Source organism: Populus alba, chromosome 1 (genome assembly GCF_005239225.2).
Source record: "Populus alba chromosome 1, ASM523922v2, whole genome shotgun sequence".
Taxonomy (NCBI): Eukaryota; Viridiplantae; Streptophyta; class Magnoliopsida; order Malpighiales; family Salicaceae; genus Populus; species Populus alba.
The window spans coordinates 31,526,416-31,550,366 of NC_133284.1; the positions used below are offsets into that span (position 1 = coordinate 31,526,416).

General features: G+C 31.9%; 3 protein-coding genes, 2 non-coding genes and 2 pseudogenes across 5 annotated transcripts; all 7 read right to left on the bottom strand.

The window, feature by feature from the left end:
* Positions 1–1,173: 1,173 nt before the first annotated feature.
* On the bottom strand, positions 1,174–3,274 carry LOC118047125 (cytochrome P450 705A5). The gene is made up of 2 exons (XM_035056322.2): positions 2,314–3,274; positions 1,174–2,187 (listed from the first exon to the last, which is right to left on the bottom strand). The coding sequence occupies exons 1-2, from the start codon at positions 3,229–3,231 to the stop codon at positions 1,558–1,560; spliced, it is 1,548 nt and encodes a 515-aa protein (XP_034912213.1). The 5' UTR covers positions 3,232–3,274; the 3' UTR covers positions 1,174–1,557.
* Positions 3,275–17,432: 14,158 nt separating this feature from the next.
* Positions 17,433–18,496, bottom strand: LOC118047094 (uncharacterized). The gene is made up of 2 exons (XM_035056282.2): positions 18,176–18,496; positions 17,433–18,071 (listed from the first exon to the last, which is right to left on the bottom strand). Exons 1-2 carry the CDS (start codon positions 18,494–18,496, stop codon positions 17,433–17,435), a joined length of 960 nt encoding a protein of 319 aa, XP_034912173.1.
* An 834-nt stretch (positions 18,497–19,330) lies between these two features.
* Positions 19,331–19,408, bottom strand: LOC118047138 (small nucleolar RNA R38; annotated as a pseudogene).
* An 83-nt stretch (positions 19,409–19,491) lies between these two features.
* On the bottom strand, positions 19,492–22,868 carry LOC118047109 (uncharacterized). Its single transcript, XM_073407160.1, has 3 exons — positions 22,507–22,868; positions 20,209–20,266; positions 19,492–19,572 (listed from the first exon to the last, which is right to left on the bottom strand). Exons 1-3 carry the CDS (start codon positions 22,866–22,868, stop codon positions 19,492–19,494), a joined length of 501 nt encoding a protein of 166 aa, XP_073263261.1.
* On the bottom strand, positions 19,496–19,585 carry LOC118047136 (small nucleolar RNA snoR20a). The gene has a single exon (XR_004687285.1). It is a non-coding gene; the product is annotated as a small nucleolar RNA snoR20a (small nucleolar RNA).
* LOC118047134 (small nucleolar RNA snoR64a) lies at positions 19,651–19,725 on the bottom strand. The gene has a single exon (XR_004687283.1). It is a non-coding gene; the product is annotated as a small nucleolar RNA snoR64a (small nucleolar RNA).
* LOC118047139 (small nucleolar RNA snoR64a) lies at positions 19,805–19,877 on the bottom strand (annotated as a pseudogene).
* Positions 22,869–23,951: the final 1,083 nt, after the last annotated feature.

The following is a 23,951-nucleotide window of genomic DNA, read 5'->3' on the forward strand; positions in this document are numbered from 1 at the left end:
TCTACCAAAGGCCCTCAAAAAAAAGGGAGGTTGCTTCAAATCCTTATGGATGACATACCCAACAACATATGTACTACAGATGTTAAAATCGTAGCTTGCCAACAACCTGGCGAGTACATTGCCCAGATGTCCCTCCCTAATAAGCATATCAGTAAATTGACCCTGAGAACCTCTCTTTTTGAAATCACCGCCCCTCTATGTATGTATGAGATGAGGTATTATTTCCCTCTCTAGGTGATCCACTATGACAGAATCATTGAAAAAATATGTCATCGATGTTCTATTAACAAAACTATCCATGAGACAGACCGATTGCTGACAGAACTATTCATCGAAATTTTGTCAATAATATTCACCAACAAATTTGACAACAGATATCGGTTGACCCTTTTTTAAGGACCAACAACAAAAATTTTGTAGTTATAACCATTGATATAAAAATCATTGATGAAATTATAAATAGATATAATATCAACAATGAGATATTTTCCTAAGAACATGTTTTTATCAATAAATCCATCGATGATTTTTACACCAATAGAATTATTGTGTTTGTATTGATAGAATATACCGTCAGTATTTTAAAATCTTCTGGTAGTGCAATGTGAAATGAATAACTTCAATTTATTTGGAAAAAAAAAATCATTATATATATTTGAAAACTGAATGGTATTTCTTCATAATCTAATTAAAATAAAAGTTGATAAATGAAAATGAAGAAATGATAATTAAAAGTGATCGTTAAAATTTTTGGATTCTATAGATGAAAATTACATATGAATAATTTTTGGAATTCTAAATATTATGTCAAAAATGCCTATAGTGTGGGTAGGGTTGTCCAAATTTCTCATATGAATTTTAATTTAATATAGTTTTATAATCTCAACATTAGATGAACTTTGTTCACCATCTAAAATAAATTATTAAATTCACCCAAACCATCAATTTTATTGGTTATGTTTAAAAATGATTTTTTTTCATATTTAGTATAAAAAAAATGAGATGGAATAATTAATAACATATCAATCACAAAAATAATGTAGATAAATTTAATAAGGTACGGCAATTTTATTGACTTGATCCGTCATCGTAGATGGTGTGAAATTACCAGATAAAACAATTATAGAAAAAAATGATAGAAATCATCCATCAACGTGCCAAATAGTCATCATCTGGAGCAACGTTCCAATACTATTATTTTCACTGTATAATTGAAGTGTACACGTGCAAGTAGCACATTATTTAACAAATGTATGGACAAAACGATCACATCTCATAAAGCAATGGATAGAGGACAGCTTTTGGTTCCTGTCCTAACTACTTATGAAAAACAAGGGTAAAAAAAAAAACGACAGAAGCATGCATTGCTTGTCACCGAGAAGTGTGATTTGTATGAAAAACAAGGGGAAAAAAAAACACGACAGAAGCATCCATTGCTTGCCACCGAGAAGTGTGATTTGTTTTGAGAGTAGATCGCTAGCTAGAATTAGATAAGCCAACGTATATAGATAGGAAGAACAAATTAATGCATAAATTGAGAGATTCTTCTTTAGGGATTCAGGCAGAAAATAAATTGCGGTGGAGAACAGGAGTGGACATGAATGGTTTCTCCAAGCTCATAGTCACACCTGCTTTAGTGTCCATGTTAACTTTTGATCCATCTGGGCCATCTCCTCCGACCACCTTCCAATCAAAACATTGAACCATAGCTGAAACACTGCTATTGATCAAACTTGAGGACATGTTAGTCCCAGGGCACATTCTCCTTCCCCCGCCAAAAGGGACGTAAATCTGCAGGTTTTGCCCCTTGGTGCTGTCATGTTCTGTCAAGAACCTCTCTGGAATGAAGTCGTCGGGGTTATCCCATATCTTTGGATCCCTCATGATAGAGTATGCATTCATTATCATTGTAATTCCTTTGGGGATGTCATGTCCTGCAAGTTTGCAATCTTCACGGCATACCCTATCAAATAAAGGCACTGGTGGATGTAGTCTCATTGCCTCCTTCACACATGCTTGAAAATAAGGCAGATTTGGGATATCTGCTTCATCTGCAAGTCTCTCTGTCCCGACAACTGAATCTATCTCCTCTCTCAGCTTCTTGAATGATGCAGGATGGTTGACAAGCTCCCCTAAGATCCATAGTATGGCATCTGCTGTAGTACTCGTACCTCCAGTGAAAAGATCCTGAGAAAAGAATTGAAAGGGATATTTATTAAGACAGTTTATTCTTGACAACGCATCCCAACATGTATAATTACAAGAAAGATTTGTAAATTAATGAAGAAGGGAAATGGATGAGAGAATAATTACCAGAAAGAAAGTCTTCATTTGCTTCCTGGTTATCCTCATTTCAGCATTTTTATCATGATAAACTTCCAAGAGAATATCCATCAAGTCTTTATTCTCCATGTGTGGACCTCCTCTCTTTGCTTTTTCCTCATGCTCTACCAGGATGTTCTCAAACAATTCATCATACCTTTTGGGCACAGCAGCAATTTTCTTTCTTAAGAACCAAATACCTATCCTTTTCAAGGGACCAAACAAGTTACATACAGCAAGCTTTGCAGCCAGATCAAAGGATTCACTCACCAGCCCTCTACACTGATCAGCCTGATTATCTTCCCCCGAACACCTAGCACTCATGATCATCCTGCAAGTAGCATTGTTTGCTAGTGTTAATACCTCAGCACTCAAATCTGCAACATCATTTTTTTGACCTATCTCCGACATTTTAGACAAAAATCTCACAACTTCTTCATGTCTAACATTCTTTAACTTCTTCATCTGGCTGCTCCCCAACAATTCTGTCATGCAAATCTTCTTCATGAATTTCCAGTAATCCCCGTATGGGGCATTGAAAAAGCTTGTTGAGCTTCCAAATAGTAAATTATCCTCAAAGGGGGATTTTATTCTAGAGGCAAAATGGACATCCTGTGCCTTGAAGATCTCAGTGGCCACAGGAGCTGATGAGACAAGAACAGCAGGATACGTGGCCAGACGGAGATAGAGGAGAGGGCCATATTTGTTGTTGAGAGCGTGGAAGCCTTTGTATGCTACTGGGGTTAGTAAATGGAGGTGACCGATCAAAGGAAGTGTTGGTGGGCTTGGAGGGGGGCAATAACCGGCAGGTTTCTTGCCGGGTCTCTTGAAAATGTATTGAAGAAAGACGGTGATAAACCAGAGGACAAAGAGGGCAATGACATATTGAATGGCAGTCATGGCAGCCATTTGACTAGAGAAAGCTGGCTAGCAAATGGTGAGTATATCGTTCTGAACTAGAGTTGTTATGCATTTATAACTAACCTCTCACTAGATTTCATTTCAGGGAATCATTTTCTGAGGAATTTTTTTTTTTTTTTTTTTATAAAAAGAGAGAAGTCATCAATATGAATTTGTTGAAATCGAGTTTGAATGAGTAGGGGCTTTGTATTAGTCAATGCATACGTTCGATGAAAAACTTGGCATGCATTCTATCTAAAATAAAAAAAAACATAAAAAAAGTAAGAAAAATAAAGTAAAGTACGTAAAGAAAAAAAATAAAAATAAATAGTAACCAGATGTAATACAAAGATCATGCTACATATTTTTATTATATTTTTATAAAAACAATGTTATCATCTCATAGGAAAATTCGTTGATGGGATAACGGATGACTGTCTCATGGAAAAATTAAATCAAAAAGGTATTGTAAGACACCCTTTATTAACTCACAGGTTCAAATTCACTTTTTTTTTTTTTTAGAAAACTTATTTATTTATTTATTATTGAAGATATGATGAGAAAACACAACAAGAAAACACATAATCATGAACTAATGCGACATTAATCCTGTAATGTTCTAAAACTATGAAACTAATTCGAAGTGCACATTTGAGGGATTTTCCGACTGAAAAAGAAAATGTCCTTTGGAGGCCATAAAAGGTCTCTTCTTATTTGCTTTAGCAACAAGAAGCAATAGTACTTTTCAAACTTCATATATTCGATGTTTGTATTTGGAATATACATGGCCAGAATCTTGAGTGTGGCTTTCAACTTCAAGGAAAGGAACTGAATGCTGAGTGGATAAATTAGCTGATGGGCCACTTTCAAATTAATCAATACTCTAAAAAACGTGGAAAATTACTGTAGTTTTTATCCATCCCTTTAACTTTTTTTATTTTTAATATATTATATTATTATTATTATTATATTATAATTATAATTATATTATAACATATACTAAAAAGGTAAATGAAACGCTAAACTATCCTTTTTTACTTTTTTTTTAATGAATTTTTTTTATTTGATTTAGTTTGTTAATATTAATTTTTTATATATAATTTATTAGACTTTCATAATATGGATCTCGAGTTTGATGAATTAACATGATTTGATGAGTTAACCCGGATTTTTTTTCTTTTTAATTAATTATTTTTTTCATTTAGTTTAGTTTGTTAATGTTAAATTTCTTTATATTTAATTATCAAATTTTTATGACATGTATCCCAGGCTTGACAGGTTAACTTGGTTTGACAGGTTAATTCTTGGTAAACCCATCAATTTTTTTTTCTATTTAGTTATCAAACTTTTATGACGCAAATCTCAGGTTTGACGGGTTAACCCAATTAATTCAATTTTTTTTTCTTCATTAGTTTTTTTCTTATTGTTGGTTTTTTTTTTTTTAATTAATCTATTTAATTATCACACTTTTATGACACGACTTTATAGCCAGGCCCACATCAAATGCTCTTGGGTCCGGTGTTACAGCCAGGCTCGCTTAAATTTAAGTCATGTAAGTTTAACATTATTATTAATATTATAAATAGTATTTTTGGGTCAAGCGTTGCAGCTAGATCCAAGGTTTTTGGGTATATCTTTACAGATAAACCTAACACTCTTAGATCTTTAGCCTTTTTTATATTTTTTATGCAAAAAAAAATAATAATAATAACCTGTGGCGTATGCCTTTTTTTTTTTTTCCTTTTTCTTTTTCTTTTTAAGTCTTTTACTGTGAATAGCACGGTGCAATCCACGTGAAAAAGCTTATTCCTTTAGTTTTTTTTTTTCTATAGTTTCTTAATATTAAATTTTTTCTGTTTAATTATCAGGTTTTCATGACACGAATCTCAGGTTTGATAGTTTAACCCAGTTGATTTAGATTTTTTTTTCTTTTTTTTATTAGTTTTTTCCTTCCTGTAGGTATTTTTCTCTTTGCTTTTTTCTTTTTAATTAATCTTTTTTAAAAAAAAATAGTTCATTAATATTAAATCTTTTTTCTATTTAGTTATCACACTTTCATGACACGAATCCCAAGTTTAACGGGTTAACCTAATTTGACAAGTTAACCCAGTTGATTCAGATTTTTTTTTCTTTTTTCTCATTAGTTTTTTTCTTTCTATTGGTTTTTTTCTTTGTTTTTTTCTTTTTAATTAATCTATTTAATTATCACATTTTATTACATGACTTTGCAGCCAGACCTACATCCAAGGCTATTGGGTCTGGTATTGCAGCCAAACTCACTTAAACCTGGATCATGCAAGTTTAATGTTATTATTAATATTATAAATATTACTATTATGTCAGTCATTGAAGCCAAACCCAAGACTCTTGGGTATAGCTTTGCAAAAAGACCTAATACTTTTAAATCTTAACTTTTTTTTGATATTTTTTATACAAAAAAAAAACTCGCGGTATAGCGCAGGTCATATAAACTAGTTCTTTTTTAAATTTCGTTTGAAACAAAGGTTTAAGTTTCTCATGTATGATTGTTTCCATGAAGAAAGAGTGGTGCTTATTTTCTCCATGGTAACATGTTTTAATTTCGAGGGGACGATAAACATGCTGCAGCCACAAAATAATGAGCAATTACATCAAAAGAAACCAGTAAAAATAGAAAACATTGGTTTTTACAAGTATAATATCAATTACTCTTTAAAATATTTTTTATTTAAAAATACTTTAAAGTCGAAAAAAAAGTAAATCTCCTTTGAATTGCAAACAAAAGAAGTTTTGTTTTGTTCTTCTAGTCGATTATATTTTCTTCCGACAGCATTTTGATGATCATCCAGACTACTGTATATAGTTTTTGTTTTTTAAAATGGAAATAGTCAGATCCTTTTTATTTGGATTGGGACATTATAGTCAATTTTGAACGCGGAATTTGACTTTCAGCGGTTTAAGAGGTGGTATTATTCTCAGTTGGTTACCGTAAAACTATAAATATATATACCTCATCATAGACCAGCCCTGGCTTTAATTATTATAGTAAAGCCAGAGCTGGTCGACGATAGAACACTAATCAAACATGTGCGCATGATAACAGATAGAACACTAATCAAACACGATCTTAAGGATTTGTTGGATGAAAGGTTGTCCAATAGAATAGAAGGCTTCAAGATTTTCATTGGTTAGCTTTAAAAATAATCATGCACATATTCCCCCTTCCTTTCCTTTCTTTTTTTGGGTTGCCGTCTATCTAAGTTTGGCAATTCCCTTTCGTTTTTCTAGGGGATTATCCAAGGTATTAATCTATCCCTCTCAAAATAAAATTTGAATTTACCTCATGAAGTTGTTAGTTTTATCAAAATTTAACGAGTCTAGTTGTTTGCTGAGAAACTCAGGTCATTCAACTGAAAACTCGGGTCAATTTGTGCGTGTCTCAACTAATCCCACAAGCCCTGAAGTTAATGACCACATGAAAGCCTCTAGTGACTTTATGAAGTAAACCCAGAACCTGATCAATTAAGCTACACTCCTAGAATTATAAGATTCATTCAAATATCTTTTTTTCCAAATAAAAAAATTATTTGGCATATGGGGGTGCTGTGTAATCACAAATCTAATTAACATCTAAGATGAATGGAAACTGTATACGTGGTAAACTGTATCAAGGATGTAGCTTTGTTTAGCTGATCCTCTCATGGGTAGAGTAGAAAAGATTCCAATAAATAATTATCGCAATGTAAGCTTAACGTTACAATTATTGTCCTTCATCATCCACGCACATTCTAGGTAACTGAACTGCTCCACTGCTGAAAGTTGAAAGTCCTTAATTAATGCCGCCAGGCCTTCTTTCTTTCTTTTTTTTCGTTTTGACTGTATCATCTAAAGAAAACCTATGTCAGTACCCTTTGGTATACGTTTTTCGTGGACTTTTTGGAATGCCGTGGATGGAAATTTGTTCCAGGTCAACCCCTTGAATTTTATTTTATTTTTTTTATCGCATATTAAATGATAATTTTGAAAAAATTTATGAATAAAATATTTAAAAAGTATTTTTTTTATTATTTGTTATGCATGTTTGATAAATAAGTATCGGGAAATCTTGGTTTTGTATTTGAAGTTTTTCATTAAATGAAGATAATTTTTATGTTGTAAATATAATTGATAAATATATTTTTTTAAAAAAATCTTAACCAATATAATCATCGCTATTATCCAAGTAATTTTTAGATTAAACCTTGCCTGCTCCAAATCAAAAGACTCGCCGCCATTTTTTGTTCACCGCCTTGCATTTTTTTTTTTTTTTTTAGGGCTCGTGGAAAGAAATGAGCTGTTGGGTGATAAAATTTATTATATAATATTCTCTTTGAACACATGCAAGCACATGTTTAATCTGAGAAATGGACACAGAAGCACGATATGGTTATCTTATATTTCTATGAATTATAGCAAGGAAAATCGATCTGTTTTTTTTTTTTTTTTTTTTAGTATAATGGAGGTTGTTTTTTTTAAGTATTGTTTTTTGAAAATATATTAAAATGATATATTTTTATTTTTTAATTTATTTTTATTATTAGCACATCAAAACCATTTAAATAATATAAAAAATTAATTTAAATAAAAAAAATTCTTTAAAAAATATAATTAAAACTCAACACCAAACACGTATTCAATGTCCACGTTCAACATTATTTAGTAAAAGGTAATCATATTTAACGGCAAAATCAGCAATTTGACGGGAATAAAAAATATTTATATTCAGAATTAATTTAAGACCGCGTAAGCTGGGAGCGCAGGGTAAACTCTGTCATAATTCTTTATGTTTTTGTCACGTCAGACTTTCATTGATTCACATTAAATAATGATAATAATAATTAAAAAAAGAAATCCACTAAGAAAGTTACTGCTATATTTATGATTTTTATCATGGAAAAAAAGGAAAATGCAATAAGCTCCGGAGTAAAATTGTCTTTTATTATAATATAATTGTTTTTTTTTAATTATATGGGTTAGTTTGATAATTTTGTTATATTTTGTATGATAAAATTATCAATTTAACCCTAGAATAAAATAATATAATATCTACTACTCATAGATATTTTTGTATTTTTAATTTTTAGAACAGTTTAATTACGTTGATGCTATTAAAGACAAAACCAAATGAACTTTCATCCAAGAGTTTTTTTTGTCATCTTACATTGTTTTTATGGTAATTTTCAAGGATACTCAGGAATATTATTGTAAATTATATTTATTAAATATAATTTAAAAAAAATTGTTAGCATTTGTGCGGCATACGCGAGCATGTGGAGGCCCTTGTATTGTTCGGACGACGCATGCGAGGTTGTCCAATCATAAATCGTTGTTTGCTTGATTGAACTTGGATCCATGATTCAACGAGTTACAAGTTTTTTAAAATTAGACCAGGTTTAGGAGTTTTGTCTGAGTTTTCTTGTTGTTTTTCTCTTTTTTTTAAGTAGACTTTTTTTTTTGATGTTTTTTATCAATTTTTTTGTTGTTTTTTTAAAATATTATTTAAATTTTCATTTGAAGATATAACTCGGGACTTGAATTTTTTTAACTTGGCATTTTTTTTAACAAAGTATAAAAAACATATCAAGTAAATATCTATTTCAGGAATTTTTTTAATTCAATAGCTTAAAATTGTTAAATAAAGCCTCAAAATATAATTTATAGGCAAATTACTAGGCAAAAAACCTAAAAACCTAGTGCTGATTGCATTGATAAGTGCAAAATATACATATGTTTTTATTTCTTTTACATTGTGCTTTTTAATGTATTTTAAGATTATTTGAACTTATTGAAAGTTATTTTTATGAATTTGACATGTTTAAGAAATGTTGTGAATGAGTGGCTAAAAGATAAGAATTACTACAGTTTATATTTCAGACCTTACTTCTTGTGATAGGTTTTTCACCGAGTTATAATTTCATAATATGAATATGGGTTGAATCAAAGTTAAAGTACACATATCAAGCTTTCTAGGAAGGTATTATGGGCCAAAATCCAAGTTCGTTTGAACCTCTAATCAGACCTGCAAAATCGAATCAAAATAGTATTTGTAGCAGCATTCTCTACTTACACATTATAAATTCAAATAGGCATATCTTGATCCTTGGAAATCAAAATCATGTTATTCAAAACTTCAAACTCATCTACACATCCAGGACTACAACTTTTATGAAGGATTCTAGGTCAGATAAAATCATTTTGAAGGTGAAAATTCAGACACAATCTGAAGGACGAGATTGGTGTCCTGATTTGATGAGAAAACTAACGGTGTCGAGCATCCCACTATAGATGAGAGTCTGACATAGAAACGATAGGTCTTGAGACCCAATAAAGATGCAGATCAAGCCTCTAACATGCCATGAATGAAAGAATATAGTTAAGAAAGTCAGATATTGCAAGAAACCAAGTCAAAAACAAAGTCTAAGTTGCAGCAGAGTTGGAATTACAGTAAAGTTGTGACAGTAGTAGAGTCCATTTTAAACATAAATTCTAAAGGATTTAACCAACCTTAAGGACTAGATAAAGAATGAAGGAATTAAATAGCTTAAGGACTTTTAATTAGCCTAAGAATTCTGAAGAAATTCATCATTCAAGGGAGAGAATAAATAGAGCAGAACACAGCTGAAACAAGAACTCTACAACATTCTTTTCTTCTCTATTTTTGTCAATTTTCCAACAATCATGAACTAATTTCTAATTTCAGTTCAAGAGGAATACACACCATCTTCATTAGCAAGTTGTGAGAACGTTAGTTTTATAATTCTTTCATATTCAAGTATTTATTTTTTCTTATTTAGAATTATGATATTGATTGTTATTCAAGCTTATTGAATTGTTTTGAGATAGCATGTATACTTTCTAGTTTCTTTTAAACCATAATTGTTGTTAGGGATTAGAGTAAGAAGCAAAAGAATTCATTTGATTGCTACAACTCTCGTCTTGAGTTATTAGGGAAGAATAAACTAAGTTAAATTATCAAGCTTTTGAACATTTGTTTAAAATAATTTCATAGATTTTACTCCCGAGACTACTGCCGAGTGAATAAGAATTGCTTTCAATATTAAATTTGTTTGATGGTAAGAAATTTATTAGAGAGCTTTGTCTAATTAATTTACTCGTAATCTCATTGATTTCCCTTAGTTTTGAGGGATATCAAATTTATTTGCTTGACTTGAAAGAATATTATTTTACTTTGATGATCAACGGAATGGATGTGTGGATTATTGAATTAAGTTAACGACATATTAATTTATTATTTTTATTTTTAAAATTTTGTTTCTTTAATTTTTTATTTAAATCCCCCGTTCTTTTTTATTTTAGTATATTTGTAGGAAGATTAAATGAAATTTTTCTTGGGTTTGACCTGTTCTTCACAATCATACTACAAATTTATTTTGTTTGTGATAATAAAAACAAAATTATATTTTGAATATTCCAATAACCGACCATGCATCTTATTGGAGTTTTATAACATAGTGGTAGTTGCAATATAAAAGCTAATGAAAGGGATTTATCAAGAGAGAAAAGAAATAATAAAAGATCATAGTGACTATGACTGTTTGAGATAATTTGGTATTATAATAGCTTTTTTTTATCTAATTATTGAGAAAAAATTGTTTGGATAAGTAAATAGTTTTTTTTTCATTTTGCATTGAGCTCCAAATAAACTTTAATTTTTAAAAAATTAAAATAATAATTTTTTTTCATTGATAAAATCCTTTTTTTATTTTATTTTACATGTAAAAATTAATCTCATAACAATTATAACTAAATACATACTTTTAAAATTTTATTTTTTAAAACTATTGTTACAAATATTTTTCTTAATTGTTTTTTTAACCTATAACCCCAAAAAAAAGTATCAAAAGTGCCAAACAAGCACACTCTAGAATGGCAGCAGGTTTCAGTCATTCATTCAAATGCCATCATTGGGCTAAGAGGGAATTCTCCTTCTAGCCCAACTTGGAATAAAACTGAGGCTCCGTTTGTTTGCTGGAAAGTAGTTTTTTTTTTGAAAATGAATTTCAAGAAAGTATTTTCCGATGTTTGGTAGTGTAATGAAAAATGAGTTGGAAAATACTTTCTAGTGTTTGGTTATGTCATGGAAAATGAGCTGGAAAATAACTTATTAATATTTTATTTTTCTCAAGTTTATTAAAATAATGAGGAACAAATCTTACAAATTAAAAAGTTGAATGAGAATGAAATTGAAAAAAATATATAATTTCATAAATTATCTCAAATAAAATAAATAATAATCAAAATAATAGAGATCAAATCTAAAAAATTAAAAAAAAAATTGAAAGATGAAGAAATTAAAATAATAATAATAAACATTTCATAAATTATTTCAAATAAAATAAGTAACAATCAAAAGAATGAGGACCAAATTTGATAGATAAAAAATTTCAATAAAAATATGATAAGGAAAAAGCAAATAGCAATTATAAAAATAAGGACCAAAGTTAATATAAAAATAAAATTTTAAGAGATGAAATTGAAAAATAAATATTCAAAACAAAATATATATAGCAATCAAAAGTTTGAGGATCAAATTTGATATAATCAGTAAATAATGACATTTCTAAATTTTTCACAACTTCCGGAAAGTGTTTTCCCCCCAAATCACTTTCCTGAAAACCAAGCCAAATTTTTCTTTTACTAGAAAATGTTTTCTATTGACCAACTTTGCTACTGGCAAACAAGTACAAGAAAGTTTGGAAAGTGATTTTCTGGAAACCACTTTCCGGAAAACAAACACGGCTAAAGGGAAAATACTTTCCTGAAAACCAAGTTAAATTTTTCTTTGACTGCAATTGACTGGAAAGTGTTTTCCGTTGACCATAAAGTGTTTTTCGTTGACCAACTTTTCTAATGACAAAGAAATACAAGAAAATTTGAAAAATAATTTTCTAAAAACTACTTTTCGGTAAACAAACATGGCCTGAAAATATACTATTTTTCTCTTGGTCATATTCTTTAATGGACCTGAAACCCGTTTACTTATCGAAATTCGTGTTCTCCTAGCTCCAGATGGGATGCTCCTTTTTTTAAGATTATATAACATTGCAAGATCTTTTTTAAGCAACCACTCATGAAAACGTATTCTACTAAATATGATGTATACTATATTTTTAATGTCATTTAAAAAAAAATAATTTTAACTAATATATAAATTGATATATGGATATCTTCTATTATTAAAGCAACACACATTTTGCAAGTGTAATTCGTTCGCCATTGTATAAGATTATACTAAAAGAATATTTAAAAATGTAATAGAAGTGGTTTATTAAAGTGTTTTTTATTTGGAAATATATTAAAATAATATTTTATATTTTTAATATTTATTTTTGACATAAACATATTAAAATAAAAAAAAATATAAAAAATATTTAAATTAAAAAAAATCAAATTTTAATAATAAAAAAAACAGGTTTAATTTAATTCCAAACAGTCACTAATAATATTTAAGCATTGTCTAAATGTAAATTTCTCGGCACTTAACAATATGAGAGAATCCGCTCAAGCCGCACAGCTTGAGAATAAATACGGTGTGATCCTAAAGCAAGAGAACACTCTTTAAACTGAAATAAATGTATGCATGAAATTGAATGCGATTTGAGAGATGGATTTTATTTAACTTTATCTATATTTTTATTTGCTAAAGATGTTATTAAGAGCGCAATGAATAAAAATGCATTTATGGGCATGACATAAAATGAATACAAATGCGATTTTGGGTTCTGTATTGTTGAATGGGCTCAAGATCTTCCTTGGTCGAGACTCGTGATAATTGCTCTTTGTGGAAAGTCCAAACTCGGTTATGTTAATAGCCATATTAAACCTCTTAACCCTTCTTCACCAACCTCTAAAGCTTGGCAATGCAAAGATCAACTTGTTATTTCTAGCTGCTCAATTCTATCAAGGGTTGGGCTAATGATTAAGGGCTTGGATGAGTTCTGTAGAATGTCACCATTCTATTCTATTAGAAGAAAAAAAATAATTAACCTGCAAGGCTGCATGTGACATTGTTTGTAAGCCTGGTTACTCAGCACCCAAATCAACAGCAGCCTCATTATTTTTGCTGGCTTTCTTCAACAATTTATGCATGAACCGCGTGAACTCTTCACGTCTATCTCCACAGGACCTTTCAAGCTGCCATGGTCCTAGCAGTTCAGTCACAAAAAGCTTCTTCGTGAATTTCCAGTAATCACCATAAAGTACGTACAGTGATAAATCCTGAGGTTCCATAAGGTAACTTATCAGCAAATTTAAAGCAAATGTTGGGCGGGATGAAAAGTCAAGATCATTGATCTTGAAGATCTCTTTTGCCATGGATGCTGATGATACGAGAAGACAACGAGAAGGGCCCAGCCGGAGATAGAGGAGAGGACCATATTAATTTGGAGGAGAGATTGTAGAAACATTTGTACAAGGCAGAAGTGAAGAGGTGGAGGTGACCATCACTGGAAGAGCTGGTGGGCGTGGAGGAAGGTGGGGTTTGGTGTTGGTTGTTGCTTTGGTGAGTTTCTTGAAGATGAACTGAGGGAGAATGGTTAAGATTATGCAGAAGAGCAAGAAGATGTAATTATTCATGTCGATTCATGTCAATAATCGAGGCCATCGCTAGAGAAAGTAACTTTGCTAGCGCATATTTTGTGTGTTTGGTATTGTGGTAGCTTTTGTGGTTGCGGTTTGTAAAAAGCAGTTTCATAAAAAGTACTTTTTGTGAGGTTGATTTTAAAAAAAGTTAGTGTTTGGTAAAAACTGTGGTTGAAGTTGTGGTTTTAATAAAAGCAGTTTTAGGTGTTTGGTTACAAAACTGTGGTTCAACAATTGTGGTTGAAAAAAAGCAATTTTGTGTTTGGTAAAAACTGTGGTTCAAAAAAAAAAATTTCTTGTATTTTGTTAATATGGTTTGTGTTTTATATTTGATTGGAATTAATTAAAATGACATATATAGACACATATATATAATTCCAAAACATAGGTGTTTTGTAATTATGATTACATAACAAAATGAAAAATCGTTATACATTAATGTACTCTTTTATTGTTCCATCAAACTATTGGCAATTCCATCGCGTACAAAATCCATACGTGAAGGCCTCTGTGACCCTTGAACGGCCGAAGCCTGCACAGTATCAGGCAAAAAGTCATCTGGAATCAAATTCGGGTTGCGATCATACTCAGAAAAAAACTGCATCATCTTGCGATCTCCTTCTAATATAATTATGTAGTGCCATTGATGCAACTACAATCTCAACTTGTGTTTTGTATGGATAAGCAGGCATGTTTTGCAAAATTTTCCACCTCTGTTTCCATACCCCAAAAAGAACGTTCGATCACGTTACGTAGTGACGAGTGTGCACGATTAAACACTTCTTTCCGACCACTTGGTTGTCCACGACGTCTAAATTCTTGGAAGTGATACCTCTCGCCTTTGTAGGGACCCAAATATCCATACTCGTTTGGATATCCAGCATCAACCAAATAGTATTTTCCTGAAAAAAAAATAACATTGTAATTTTAAACAAAACTAAAAAAAATAATTATATTCCTTCAATTACCCAATCTTCAATTTAGTCAAAATCACAACCTTCTGGAGGTTTTGGAAAGTTGATAGTGCTATTGTCAATAGCCTCCAGAAAAATACGAGTATCGTGTGCACTGCCTTCCCATCCTGCCCACACGAACATGAATTGCATGTCGAAACTACAAGCGGCCATTACATTTTGTGTTGGTACACCTTTTCTTCCAATAAATGGAATTTGATTTTCAGCTGGTACGCATGCACGAACATGTGTTCCATCAATTGCACCGACACAATTCTACATGCCACAAAAAACATTTATTGTACGCATATAAACATTTATAATATATTTCATACTCATCCGAACAACTTAATTAAACTACTTAATTATATATATAAAAAAATTAATCTTACCTTGAAATGTGGCATAAATCTTGGATTCATAGCAATTTCTCTTGGTGTGCTCGTAAATTGTGGATCTACTGGTTTTATGATTTCTACAGCAAACAAACGTAATGATTTAAGCACTTCTTTAAAACATCTACTAACAGTTTCACCTGAATGCTGGAATCTTTCCTGCACTTGTCTATTTGACGCCCCAACTGCTATTGTAAATAGAAACATTGCCACCTTTTCAATAACGCTCATTCTTCTTGACGGTTTTAAACCATGGTGCGTTTCCAAGTCGGTGCACAAACTCAACAAAGTCGTTGCATCCATCCTGAACATGTTAACACTTCGTTTCCAATGACCTCTTAAAACTTCCATCAACCAACGCATCCCTGTGTTATAGGAAACCATACATGGTTCTTTATACATATAATTAATATAATACGCATTTATAGCTCCAGCTGTGCATAAATTTAATTTTTTTCCTATCACAATGCCTCCTTATAATAAATGCATCGTCATCATCACTATCACCGTCAACGTCGGCATCATCGTCGTCGTCGGCATCATCGTCGTCGTCGTCATTACTGTCGTCGGAGTCGTTTCCATTACTATCATCTCCGGCACCATCAACTGAAGCACCACTAACTCCACAACTAGGATAATTAATTTGATCTACAATCCGGTTCATTACATCATCATAATTACCATCGAAATCTTCATTAAATATGTTATTAAATCGTGGATCATCCATAACTTCAATTACATGGAAACAAAAACAAAATTATATGTTGTTAATAAAAATATTTAAATAATTAAATAACATTCAATAAAAATACTATCATAGAGTTGGTGCAATATAAGTTTTTTTCCATACCTGTAAAGCCAGCAAAACAAAAGTATTCAACTTGCTTGTATTTGGTGCAATTGAAAGGTTTTAGAAGCTTGTTATAGAAAGCTATGTCATTGTAAAATATGATGTACACATTCCTCTTTATATAAAAAATTTCAATCCTCTTTACGTATATTTTACAATTTTTCAGCTTTCAAAATCAGTACATTCACATGTATGCATGTGCTGTAAAAGTAGCATATAAATCATCTTTTACAGCTCATTAATCATCTTTTACAGCACATGCATGTACGATCCATCCTGACAAGCAACACAGAAAAAAAACAAAGCTAAAACTCACTGAACCAGTAGGAAGACAAGCAACACAGAAAAGGAAGAAAAAGCAACAACATTAGTCCCATCACAGCTCACGGCAACCATGAAAAAAACACAAACAATTACTGCAAAAGATGTTGTTTCAGACCTCACAAGCTAACAGTAGCTGCCCATTCCTAACAATTACAAGTCACTGAACCAGTAGGAAGACAAGCAACACATAAAAGGAAGAAAAAGCAACAACATTAGTCCCATCACAGCTCACGGCAACCATGAAAAAAACACAAACAATTACTGCAAAAGATGTTGTTTCAGACCTCACAAGCTAACAGTAGTTGCCCATTCCTAACAATTACAAGTCACTGAACCAGTAGGAAGACAAGCAACACATAAAAGGAAGAAAAAGCAACAACATTAGTCCCATCACAGCTCACGGCAACCATGAAAAAAACACAAACAATTACTGCAAAAGATGTTGTTTCAGACCTCACATGCTAACAGTAGCTGCCCATTCCTAACAATTGCAAGTCACTGAACCAGTAGGAAGACCAGCAACACAGAAAAGGAAGAAAAAGCAACAACATTATTCCCATCACAGCTCACGGCAACAATGAAAAAAACACAAACAGTAATTGCAAAAGATGTTTCAGACCTCACAAGCTAACACTAGACAGCCAAGGCAAAAACAGTATGCAACACGTCAATCTCTGTTTCAGACCTCACAAGCTAACACTAGACAGCCAAGGCAAAAATACAACATTACAAATATAAAGTTAACAAATCAGTTAAGGTAAATTACCAACCAATTCCATTAAAATGTCAACCATTGAACATTGTAATTTGTTGATAAAATACAACATTACAACCAACAATTTCTCATACAAGTCTGTTAAATCCTGTAAATCAGTTTAATAAATATAACAGTACATAAATTACCGGAAATACATTGCCTCGAACAAACTTCGGCAAATGGAAACTACTCTTTTAAAAACCGGCATCCCATTACTCTGCAACAATAAAACAAAACATGTATAAATATTGTAAGCACTTGAACATACTTAATTGATTAACAGTTAAGATACTTTAATAATACCTTGTCAGCTAAGCACGTTTACTTCGTTCATACATTCGCTGCAACCATCGAAACTTCTGTTGCATATCGCCCATACTGGACCACATTTCTCTTTTCCTTCTTAGACTGAGATACTCCGTAGCGAAGTCATGAAAATCATCGTCAACTGAAACTCCAGGAATGGAGTGCAGCTCAGCCATGACCTCGGGAATACTACAGCCTTCGCGATCCATGTTAACAGACGTCGAATCACTCTTAGTCGACATACTCTCAAGTAGATGATTGCACCTTGTCAACAACTTAACACCAATTCCAGATGTTTTCTTCTTTCTACCTCGCACATCATAATGATCTCGTTCTTTTCTTTTGTCGCCGCTTTTTGTATTGGTGCTGCTAGACATATGTATCCCTCCAACCATTCGAGCCATATCAGTCTGAAAATCTGGAATCACATCTTCCTCCGAATCACCGCTGCCCTCTTCCAAACCATCATCAGCAATGTCGGCATTGCTTGTACCAGGATCAACACCACTGCCAGCAGGTACACCTGATGAAGGAGCCCATGCAAACGCTCCAGTTGCAACAATGTTGGAATACATTCGGTCAAATTTATTCTTTAAAGACGGCTCAATACCGACATGTCTGAATTTTTTGGCTCCTCTAATTTCCTGCATATAAATTAAATAAAGTAATGAAGGATCAAGACTAGTAAAATTTTAGGGCTGGAATTTGAAAATAATAAAATAAATTGTGCCGATGACAAGGAATGTACCTGGATTTTTTGTTTCCACCACTCATCACTAGCTGCAATTGTGCCTAATTCACTATTCCAGCCAACACCGGTTTCAGAAACCAGCTTATTCCATATCCTCCAATCCTTTTTGCATCCATCCCATTTGTTTTTCAATTGTGTTTTAGTGAATGCATGCCCAGTTTGTTCTTTGAATGATGTTATAAGAAATTTCCACCCCGGTTTATCGAAATGAGTATTAGGTCTCATTCCCATATCAATTGCCTTAATGCATATATCACAAAATATATGCAACATTTCCTTTGTCCAAGCAGCCTTATCAGAAGATTCAAGACCTTCCATGATATCTTTTAAAACATTTAACAAAAGTTTGAAATGAATAAAAATGATATCAATTAAATTGCTGCACATAAATAAACCGTGGACTAATATAATAATAAAGCACTCAATGTTTAGCATTTACAAAAGCTGTGTGTTTGGCAAAAAACATTAACCGTGCATGTATGTCAATGAGAATGAGAATGTTAATTTGTAATGATATGTAATTGCAACCCATAAATTTTCAACTGTTCAGAAACTCAGTTTCAGCCATAATATTTGAATGATCATGCAAAACTTCATTGCCAGCATGCTGTTATTTTTTCAAAAATAGAGGGAAAAAACAAACAGAACAGAATTTATTTATACATTCAAAGAAACCCAGCTTTCTTTCGCAGCATGCAAACACACAAAACTAAACAAAAAATTTTGATTTTGACTGCACAATTATAAATAAAAGTAGTCCTACACGACATGGTAACAGGAACTCATTACGATAATTGTCAATTGACGAACACACGGTAATTGTTCATGCAGGTACACAGACATGCAATTTTTCATCTAAAACAAAAGAAAATGAAGATGGAGATAAGGCAGGAACTTACCTCAGTCTAGCTCGTTTGGTGATCGAAAAATTTCTGTTCAAAATAGCTTTAAAAAGATACTGTAAATATAAAGTTCAGCATAACATGGGAATTTTTGCGAAAAAGAGAGGAGCAAAACAACTAATCTGCTGGCTAACGTAAAGGAATCAAGCAAACACACATAATATTAATTTTTTTTCCCGGTTAAGCAGACCACTGATGGGATTACAACAATTTATATATAAAAAAAAAAGCTTGTAAAGAACTCTACAGTTTTTGTGTCATATTAATCAGCACAGATGAATCAGCAAGGGATAACTGTTAATTTTTATGTTTCTCATCATGCACAAAACAGAGTCCAGAGCAAGTTTTTAGCTTTCAAACAAGAAGATAGAAAACAAAATCTTGAAAACAAAAAAAAAAAACTAAAACCATTCAAGCCTCAGACCGTCCAAGTTCATGAATTAACAACAGTTTAGGCACATCGATAGCCCTGCTTTCAGTGAAAATCAGGGTCTGCATCATTGGCTGGCAGCACAGTAATTAAAAAAAACAATGAAAGCACTTGAAGACATAAAAGCAGAAAGATAGAGAGCATCAGATCGGTTTTTTTTCAAGCATATAAATCATAAGAACCCAAGAGTCTGAGCATACAACAATTAAAAAGATTCGTCATTTGCCTCTCCATATTGAAAAAAAAAACCAATGAACGCTGAGACTTGAAGACATAAAAGCCGAAAGATAGAGAGCATCAGATCTTCCTATTCAAGCATATAAATCATAAGAACCCAAGAGTCTGAGCATTCAACAATTCAAAAGATTCGTCATTTGCCTCTCCAGATTGAAAAAAAAAATTCAAAGAATTGTTTAAATCAATGCAATAATTAGAACACAGAAGATAGAGGGGGTTTTTGGAGAAGGTTCACGGCGGTTTAAGGGCTGGGTTTTTCAGCAAGCCATTTAGAACACAGAAGATAGAGGGGGTTTTTGGAGAAGGTTCACGGCGGTTTAAGGGCTGGGTTTTTCAGCAAGCCATTAGTGTCCCTTTTATAAAGATTTACAAATCATAAATTTGTAATCGAGCATGCAGCAGTAATGAAATTTTTCATCTAAAAAACCGAAAAAGAAGATGGAGATGAGGGAGGAACTTACCTCAGTCTCTGCGTTTCTGCGAACCCCAACGGTGTTGCAGCGGTGTTGCAGCTGTGTTCTGCAAAATGAAAAACCCATTACAGAAATTAGATTTTGAGAAACATAAAAGAAATTGACAAAGGGAACGGACAATACCTGGTATCTCGCTCGTGGACCTTTCTCGGGACCAATCTCTTGTTTTTTTTCTGCAATTGTAACAATGGAGGGACGGATCGGTGACGGGTTGTGTTTGAATGGACAGAGGGGAAGAAAAGCTTGTCTGGCGTTGGTGGTTAGGGCAAGTTTGGTGGTGAGAGAGAGAACCGCATGAAGGAAACTGGTAGATCTACACACCAGTGATATTTTTGGGTTTTTTTTTACCGTTGGGAAGAGTTTATTGCAAATTGATGAGGGTCTGCGAGAGAACATTTGGGAAGCAATTGGAAATCTTCGGTGATGAGAGAGAACAGAAACGCATGAAAAGCAAAAGATAATTGCTTTTCATTTTTTGTATTTGAAACGCAGTTTCTAATGGGACCCACGCCAAATAAACCTGTGGTTTGTAGTTAACCAAACAGGTGTAATGCTGCTTTTTTATAAACCTCAGCCGCAGAAGCATTCCCAAACACCATGTCTTATGCTTGCGTGTGATGGTACCACCTACCAAATGTTAATTCATAATATCCGTTCTTCACACAAGGAAAAACCTAACCTCACGCATGATGATTATCAGGATTTCTGGGGGAATATTTCGGTGTGGCAATTATTATTTTTAAAAGTATTTTTTATTTAAAAATATATTAAAATAATATTTTTTTTTAATTTTAAAAAATTATTTTGATATTAGTATATTAAAATATTTTGAAAAAACAAAAAATTATTAATTTAAAATTAAAAAATAAAATTTATTTAAAAAAAATATTTTTTAAATACAAAAACAAACAAACCTTTTATATTAAACCCATCTATTCAATATTATTATATCTAGTTGGATCATGTTGAACTACTTGGTCATTGATACTATATTATAAAATATAAATATATTTTATTACATATGAAGTATAAATAATTAACTGTAAAGTGGTAGGAACGTAATCACCACATTCAATAATTTTTTTTATCGGATCAGTGCTTAACTCATTTGTCTAATTGGTGAGGTGACATCAAGTTCAAATCTTAATATTCCATATTTTAGTTATTTGATTGGCTATTAAATTTTTTTATTTGTAAGATTGGGTTTAAGATGTAATTTATATTTTTTTTATTATTATTAATATGGGTTTTCAAACTAGCTTGTACACATTTCGACTAATTTTACGAGTTCTAAAGTTAATGATCATATAAATTCTAAGTGAACATTATATTAGCAACCACATGATTTAAACTTTAAATTACAAGAAGAGCAAATCTTTTAGTTTCAAACTATTATTATTGAACCACCTACTCGATGACTTGATTAATATTAAATGATGAATACTAAAAGGGACCAACTTGAGAAATATTCAAAAAGTTGGGGATCCAGTTAAAGAAATATTCTGTTTTTGAAATGAAATTAGGGTTTAATTTCGGATTTTTAGAGAAGGGGAAAATAGTACGTGAGGACCTCCTGTCTAACAAAAGGAAAAATGGCAATAAAGCTCTTGTTTTCTTCTCCCCGACTAAAGTTATCTTTCTTAGCGACCAAAATTTCCTTGTCAATCTCTTAACGTGAAGGACATGCAGTGATTTGTTGCCAAAACATGAGAGGATATTGGACCATGTTAAAGGAAAAGAATGCTTTTGGATAGAAACGAAGCAAGAAAATTGACCTGACAGCAAGAAGTAAGAGTCGATATTCAAAGGCCATGATAAATTAACTAAACAACTTGTTGACGTTGAAGAAGAAAGAAAATTAAACATCAAATGCTAAAATCCACTTGTTTCATTACATAAACTTCAAATTTATTCTCTTATTGCCTAAAGCATTGCTGGTGTCCTAACTAATGCCCCCCCGGGAGCTCTCCACGCGCTTATTCCTAATAATCTCCCATGCTCGATGCTCTACTTCTTCATCATTTCACCTGCACATAAAATGACAAAATAAGTTGCAGGATTGAAAGAAAAGGAAAGCGGGGAGAATAGAGCAGATATCAATTAATAAAATAAAAGGAAAGAACCTTAAAATGATGCAGCATGCTAAAAGATAAAATTTATCGTTAAAAAAAACATCAGAGACCATTTTGATGCCCAGTTTGCTGATAATTTTATGACCTTGAATTGGAAGGGTTGAAAATAAAGAACCTTCAGGCCGGTGGCCTAAAGTGACCAGAAAAAAAAAACCTCAGGGAGGCTGCGTGTGTGCTTGCGCGAGTTTTTTGAGAGAGAGAGTTACATGGTTCAAAGTTGGCTGAGCACTTGTCAGGAAGCTGCAAGGCCATGTTCCGGTCAACACCAGAAATTGGAGGGCCGTTGACAAGAGTACACAAGCAAGGCTGGCCGAGAGCTTTCACAGCACTGCAGCAGAGCTCACTTGGTTGGATAGGACTAAACGGAGCAACCGCTGCCCTGCAAGGTATCAATTGAATGAGTGCAGAGAAGAAAGTGCTACCACAAGGATGTGCTTGGCCGTGCTCCGCCACTACTGTCAACATCAGCACAAGTACCAGGAAGGGCAGAACCTTGACACCGCAAATCTTCACCATCTTTGAACTGGGATATCTCCTTGATTAATGAATGTTTTCTTACTGGAATTAATTGGTCTCGAAGATGTTCTATATATACATACATAGCAAACGAACTCATGCTTGCTTGCAAACCGTTCCTAACCCAAAAGCTACAGTGTTCATGCGATTCTTGTGTCAGCTCCAGAAGTACTGTTGGTGTGCTGATGGAAACAGTTGGGGGATTCAAATTTCATGACTCCTAGCAGTTGTTCAATTTTAATGTCTTAAAACCCATGTCTCTTGCAAGGACAACAAAGTCCTTTAGAAATTTGGATTGCTCATATTAGGAAAGCTACCTAAGATTGATTTTTTCTCTCTTTGTTTGTTGTTTGCTGGAAAGTATTTTTTTTTTTTTTGAAAAGTAAATTTCAAGAAATAGAATTCCAGAAAAATAAATTATTTTCTGATATTTGGTAATGTAATAGAAAAAAAATTAGAAAAAAAAATTTCAGTGTTTGGTTATATTTAAAAAATGAGCTGAAAAATAACTTATTAATATTTTATTTTTTTCAAGTTTATTAAAATAATAAGGAACAAATCTTACAAATTAAAAAGTTAAATGAGAATAAAATTGAAAAAAATATAATTTCATAAATTATCTCAAATAAAATAAATAATAATCAAAATAATAGAGATCAAATCTAAAAAATAAAAAACTTAAAAGATGAAGAAATTAAAATAAAAATAATTAACATTTCATAAATTATTTCAACTAAAATAAGTAGCAATCAAAAGAATATAGATCAAATTTGATGGATAAAAAATTTTCAATTAAAAAATGATAAGGAAAAGGTAAATAACAATTATAAAAATAAGAATCAAAGTAAATATAAAAATTAAATTCTAAGAAATAAAATTAAAAAATAAATATTTCAAAACAAAATATATATAGCAATCAAAAGTTTAAGAACCAAATTTGATATAATCAGTAAATAATATAACTTTTTTGAATTTTTTTACAACTTTTGAAAAGTGTTTTCCGTTCAAAATAAAAGAAAAATAATTTTCTAGAAACCAAACTAAATTTTTTCTTTGACTGGAAAGTATTTTTCACTGACCAGA

What these genes read in the sequence shown, in the direction of transcription:
- LOC118047109 (XM_073407160.1), bottom strand. Translation starts at nt 22,868, where the DNA reads ATGGTGAAGATTTGCGGTGTCAAGGTTCTGCCCTTCCTGGTACTTGTG. An exon ending in ACACACGCAGCCTCCCTGAG is followed by an intron (nt 20,267 to 22,506) that starts GTTTTTTTTTTC and finishes TTCATTTTGCAG; the next exon opens with AACACAGCTGCAACACCGCT. An exon ending in GCAGAAACGCAGAGACTGAG is followed by an intron (nt 19,573 to 20,208) that starts GTAAGTTCCTCC and finishes CCAATGATGCAG; the next exon opens with ACCCTGATTTTCACTGAAAG.
- LOC118047094 (XM_035056282.2), bottom strand. Translation starts at nt 18,496, where the DNA reads ATGGAAGGTCTTGAATCTTCTGATAAGGCTGCTTGGACAAAGGAAATG. An exon ending in GGTGGAAACAAAAAATCCAG is followed by an intron (nt 18,072 to 18,175) that starts GTACATTCCTTG and finishes ATTTATATGCAG; the next exon opens with GAAATTAGAGGAGCCAAAAA.
- LOC118047125 (XM_035056322.2), bottom strand. Translation starts at nt 3,231, where the DNA reads ATGGCTGCCATGACTGCCATTCAATATGTCATTGCCCTCTTTGTCCTC. An exon ending in AAATGAAGACTTTCTTTCTG is followed by an intron (nt 2,188 to 2,313) that starts GTAATTATTCTC and finishes TTCTTTTCTCAG; the next exon opens with GATCTTTTCACTGGAGGTAC.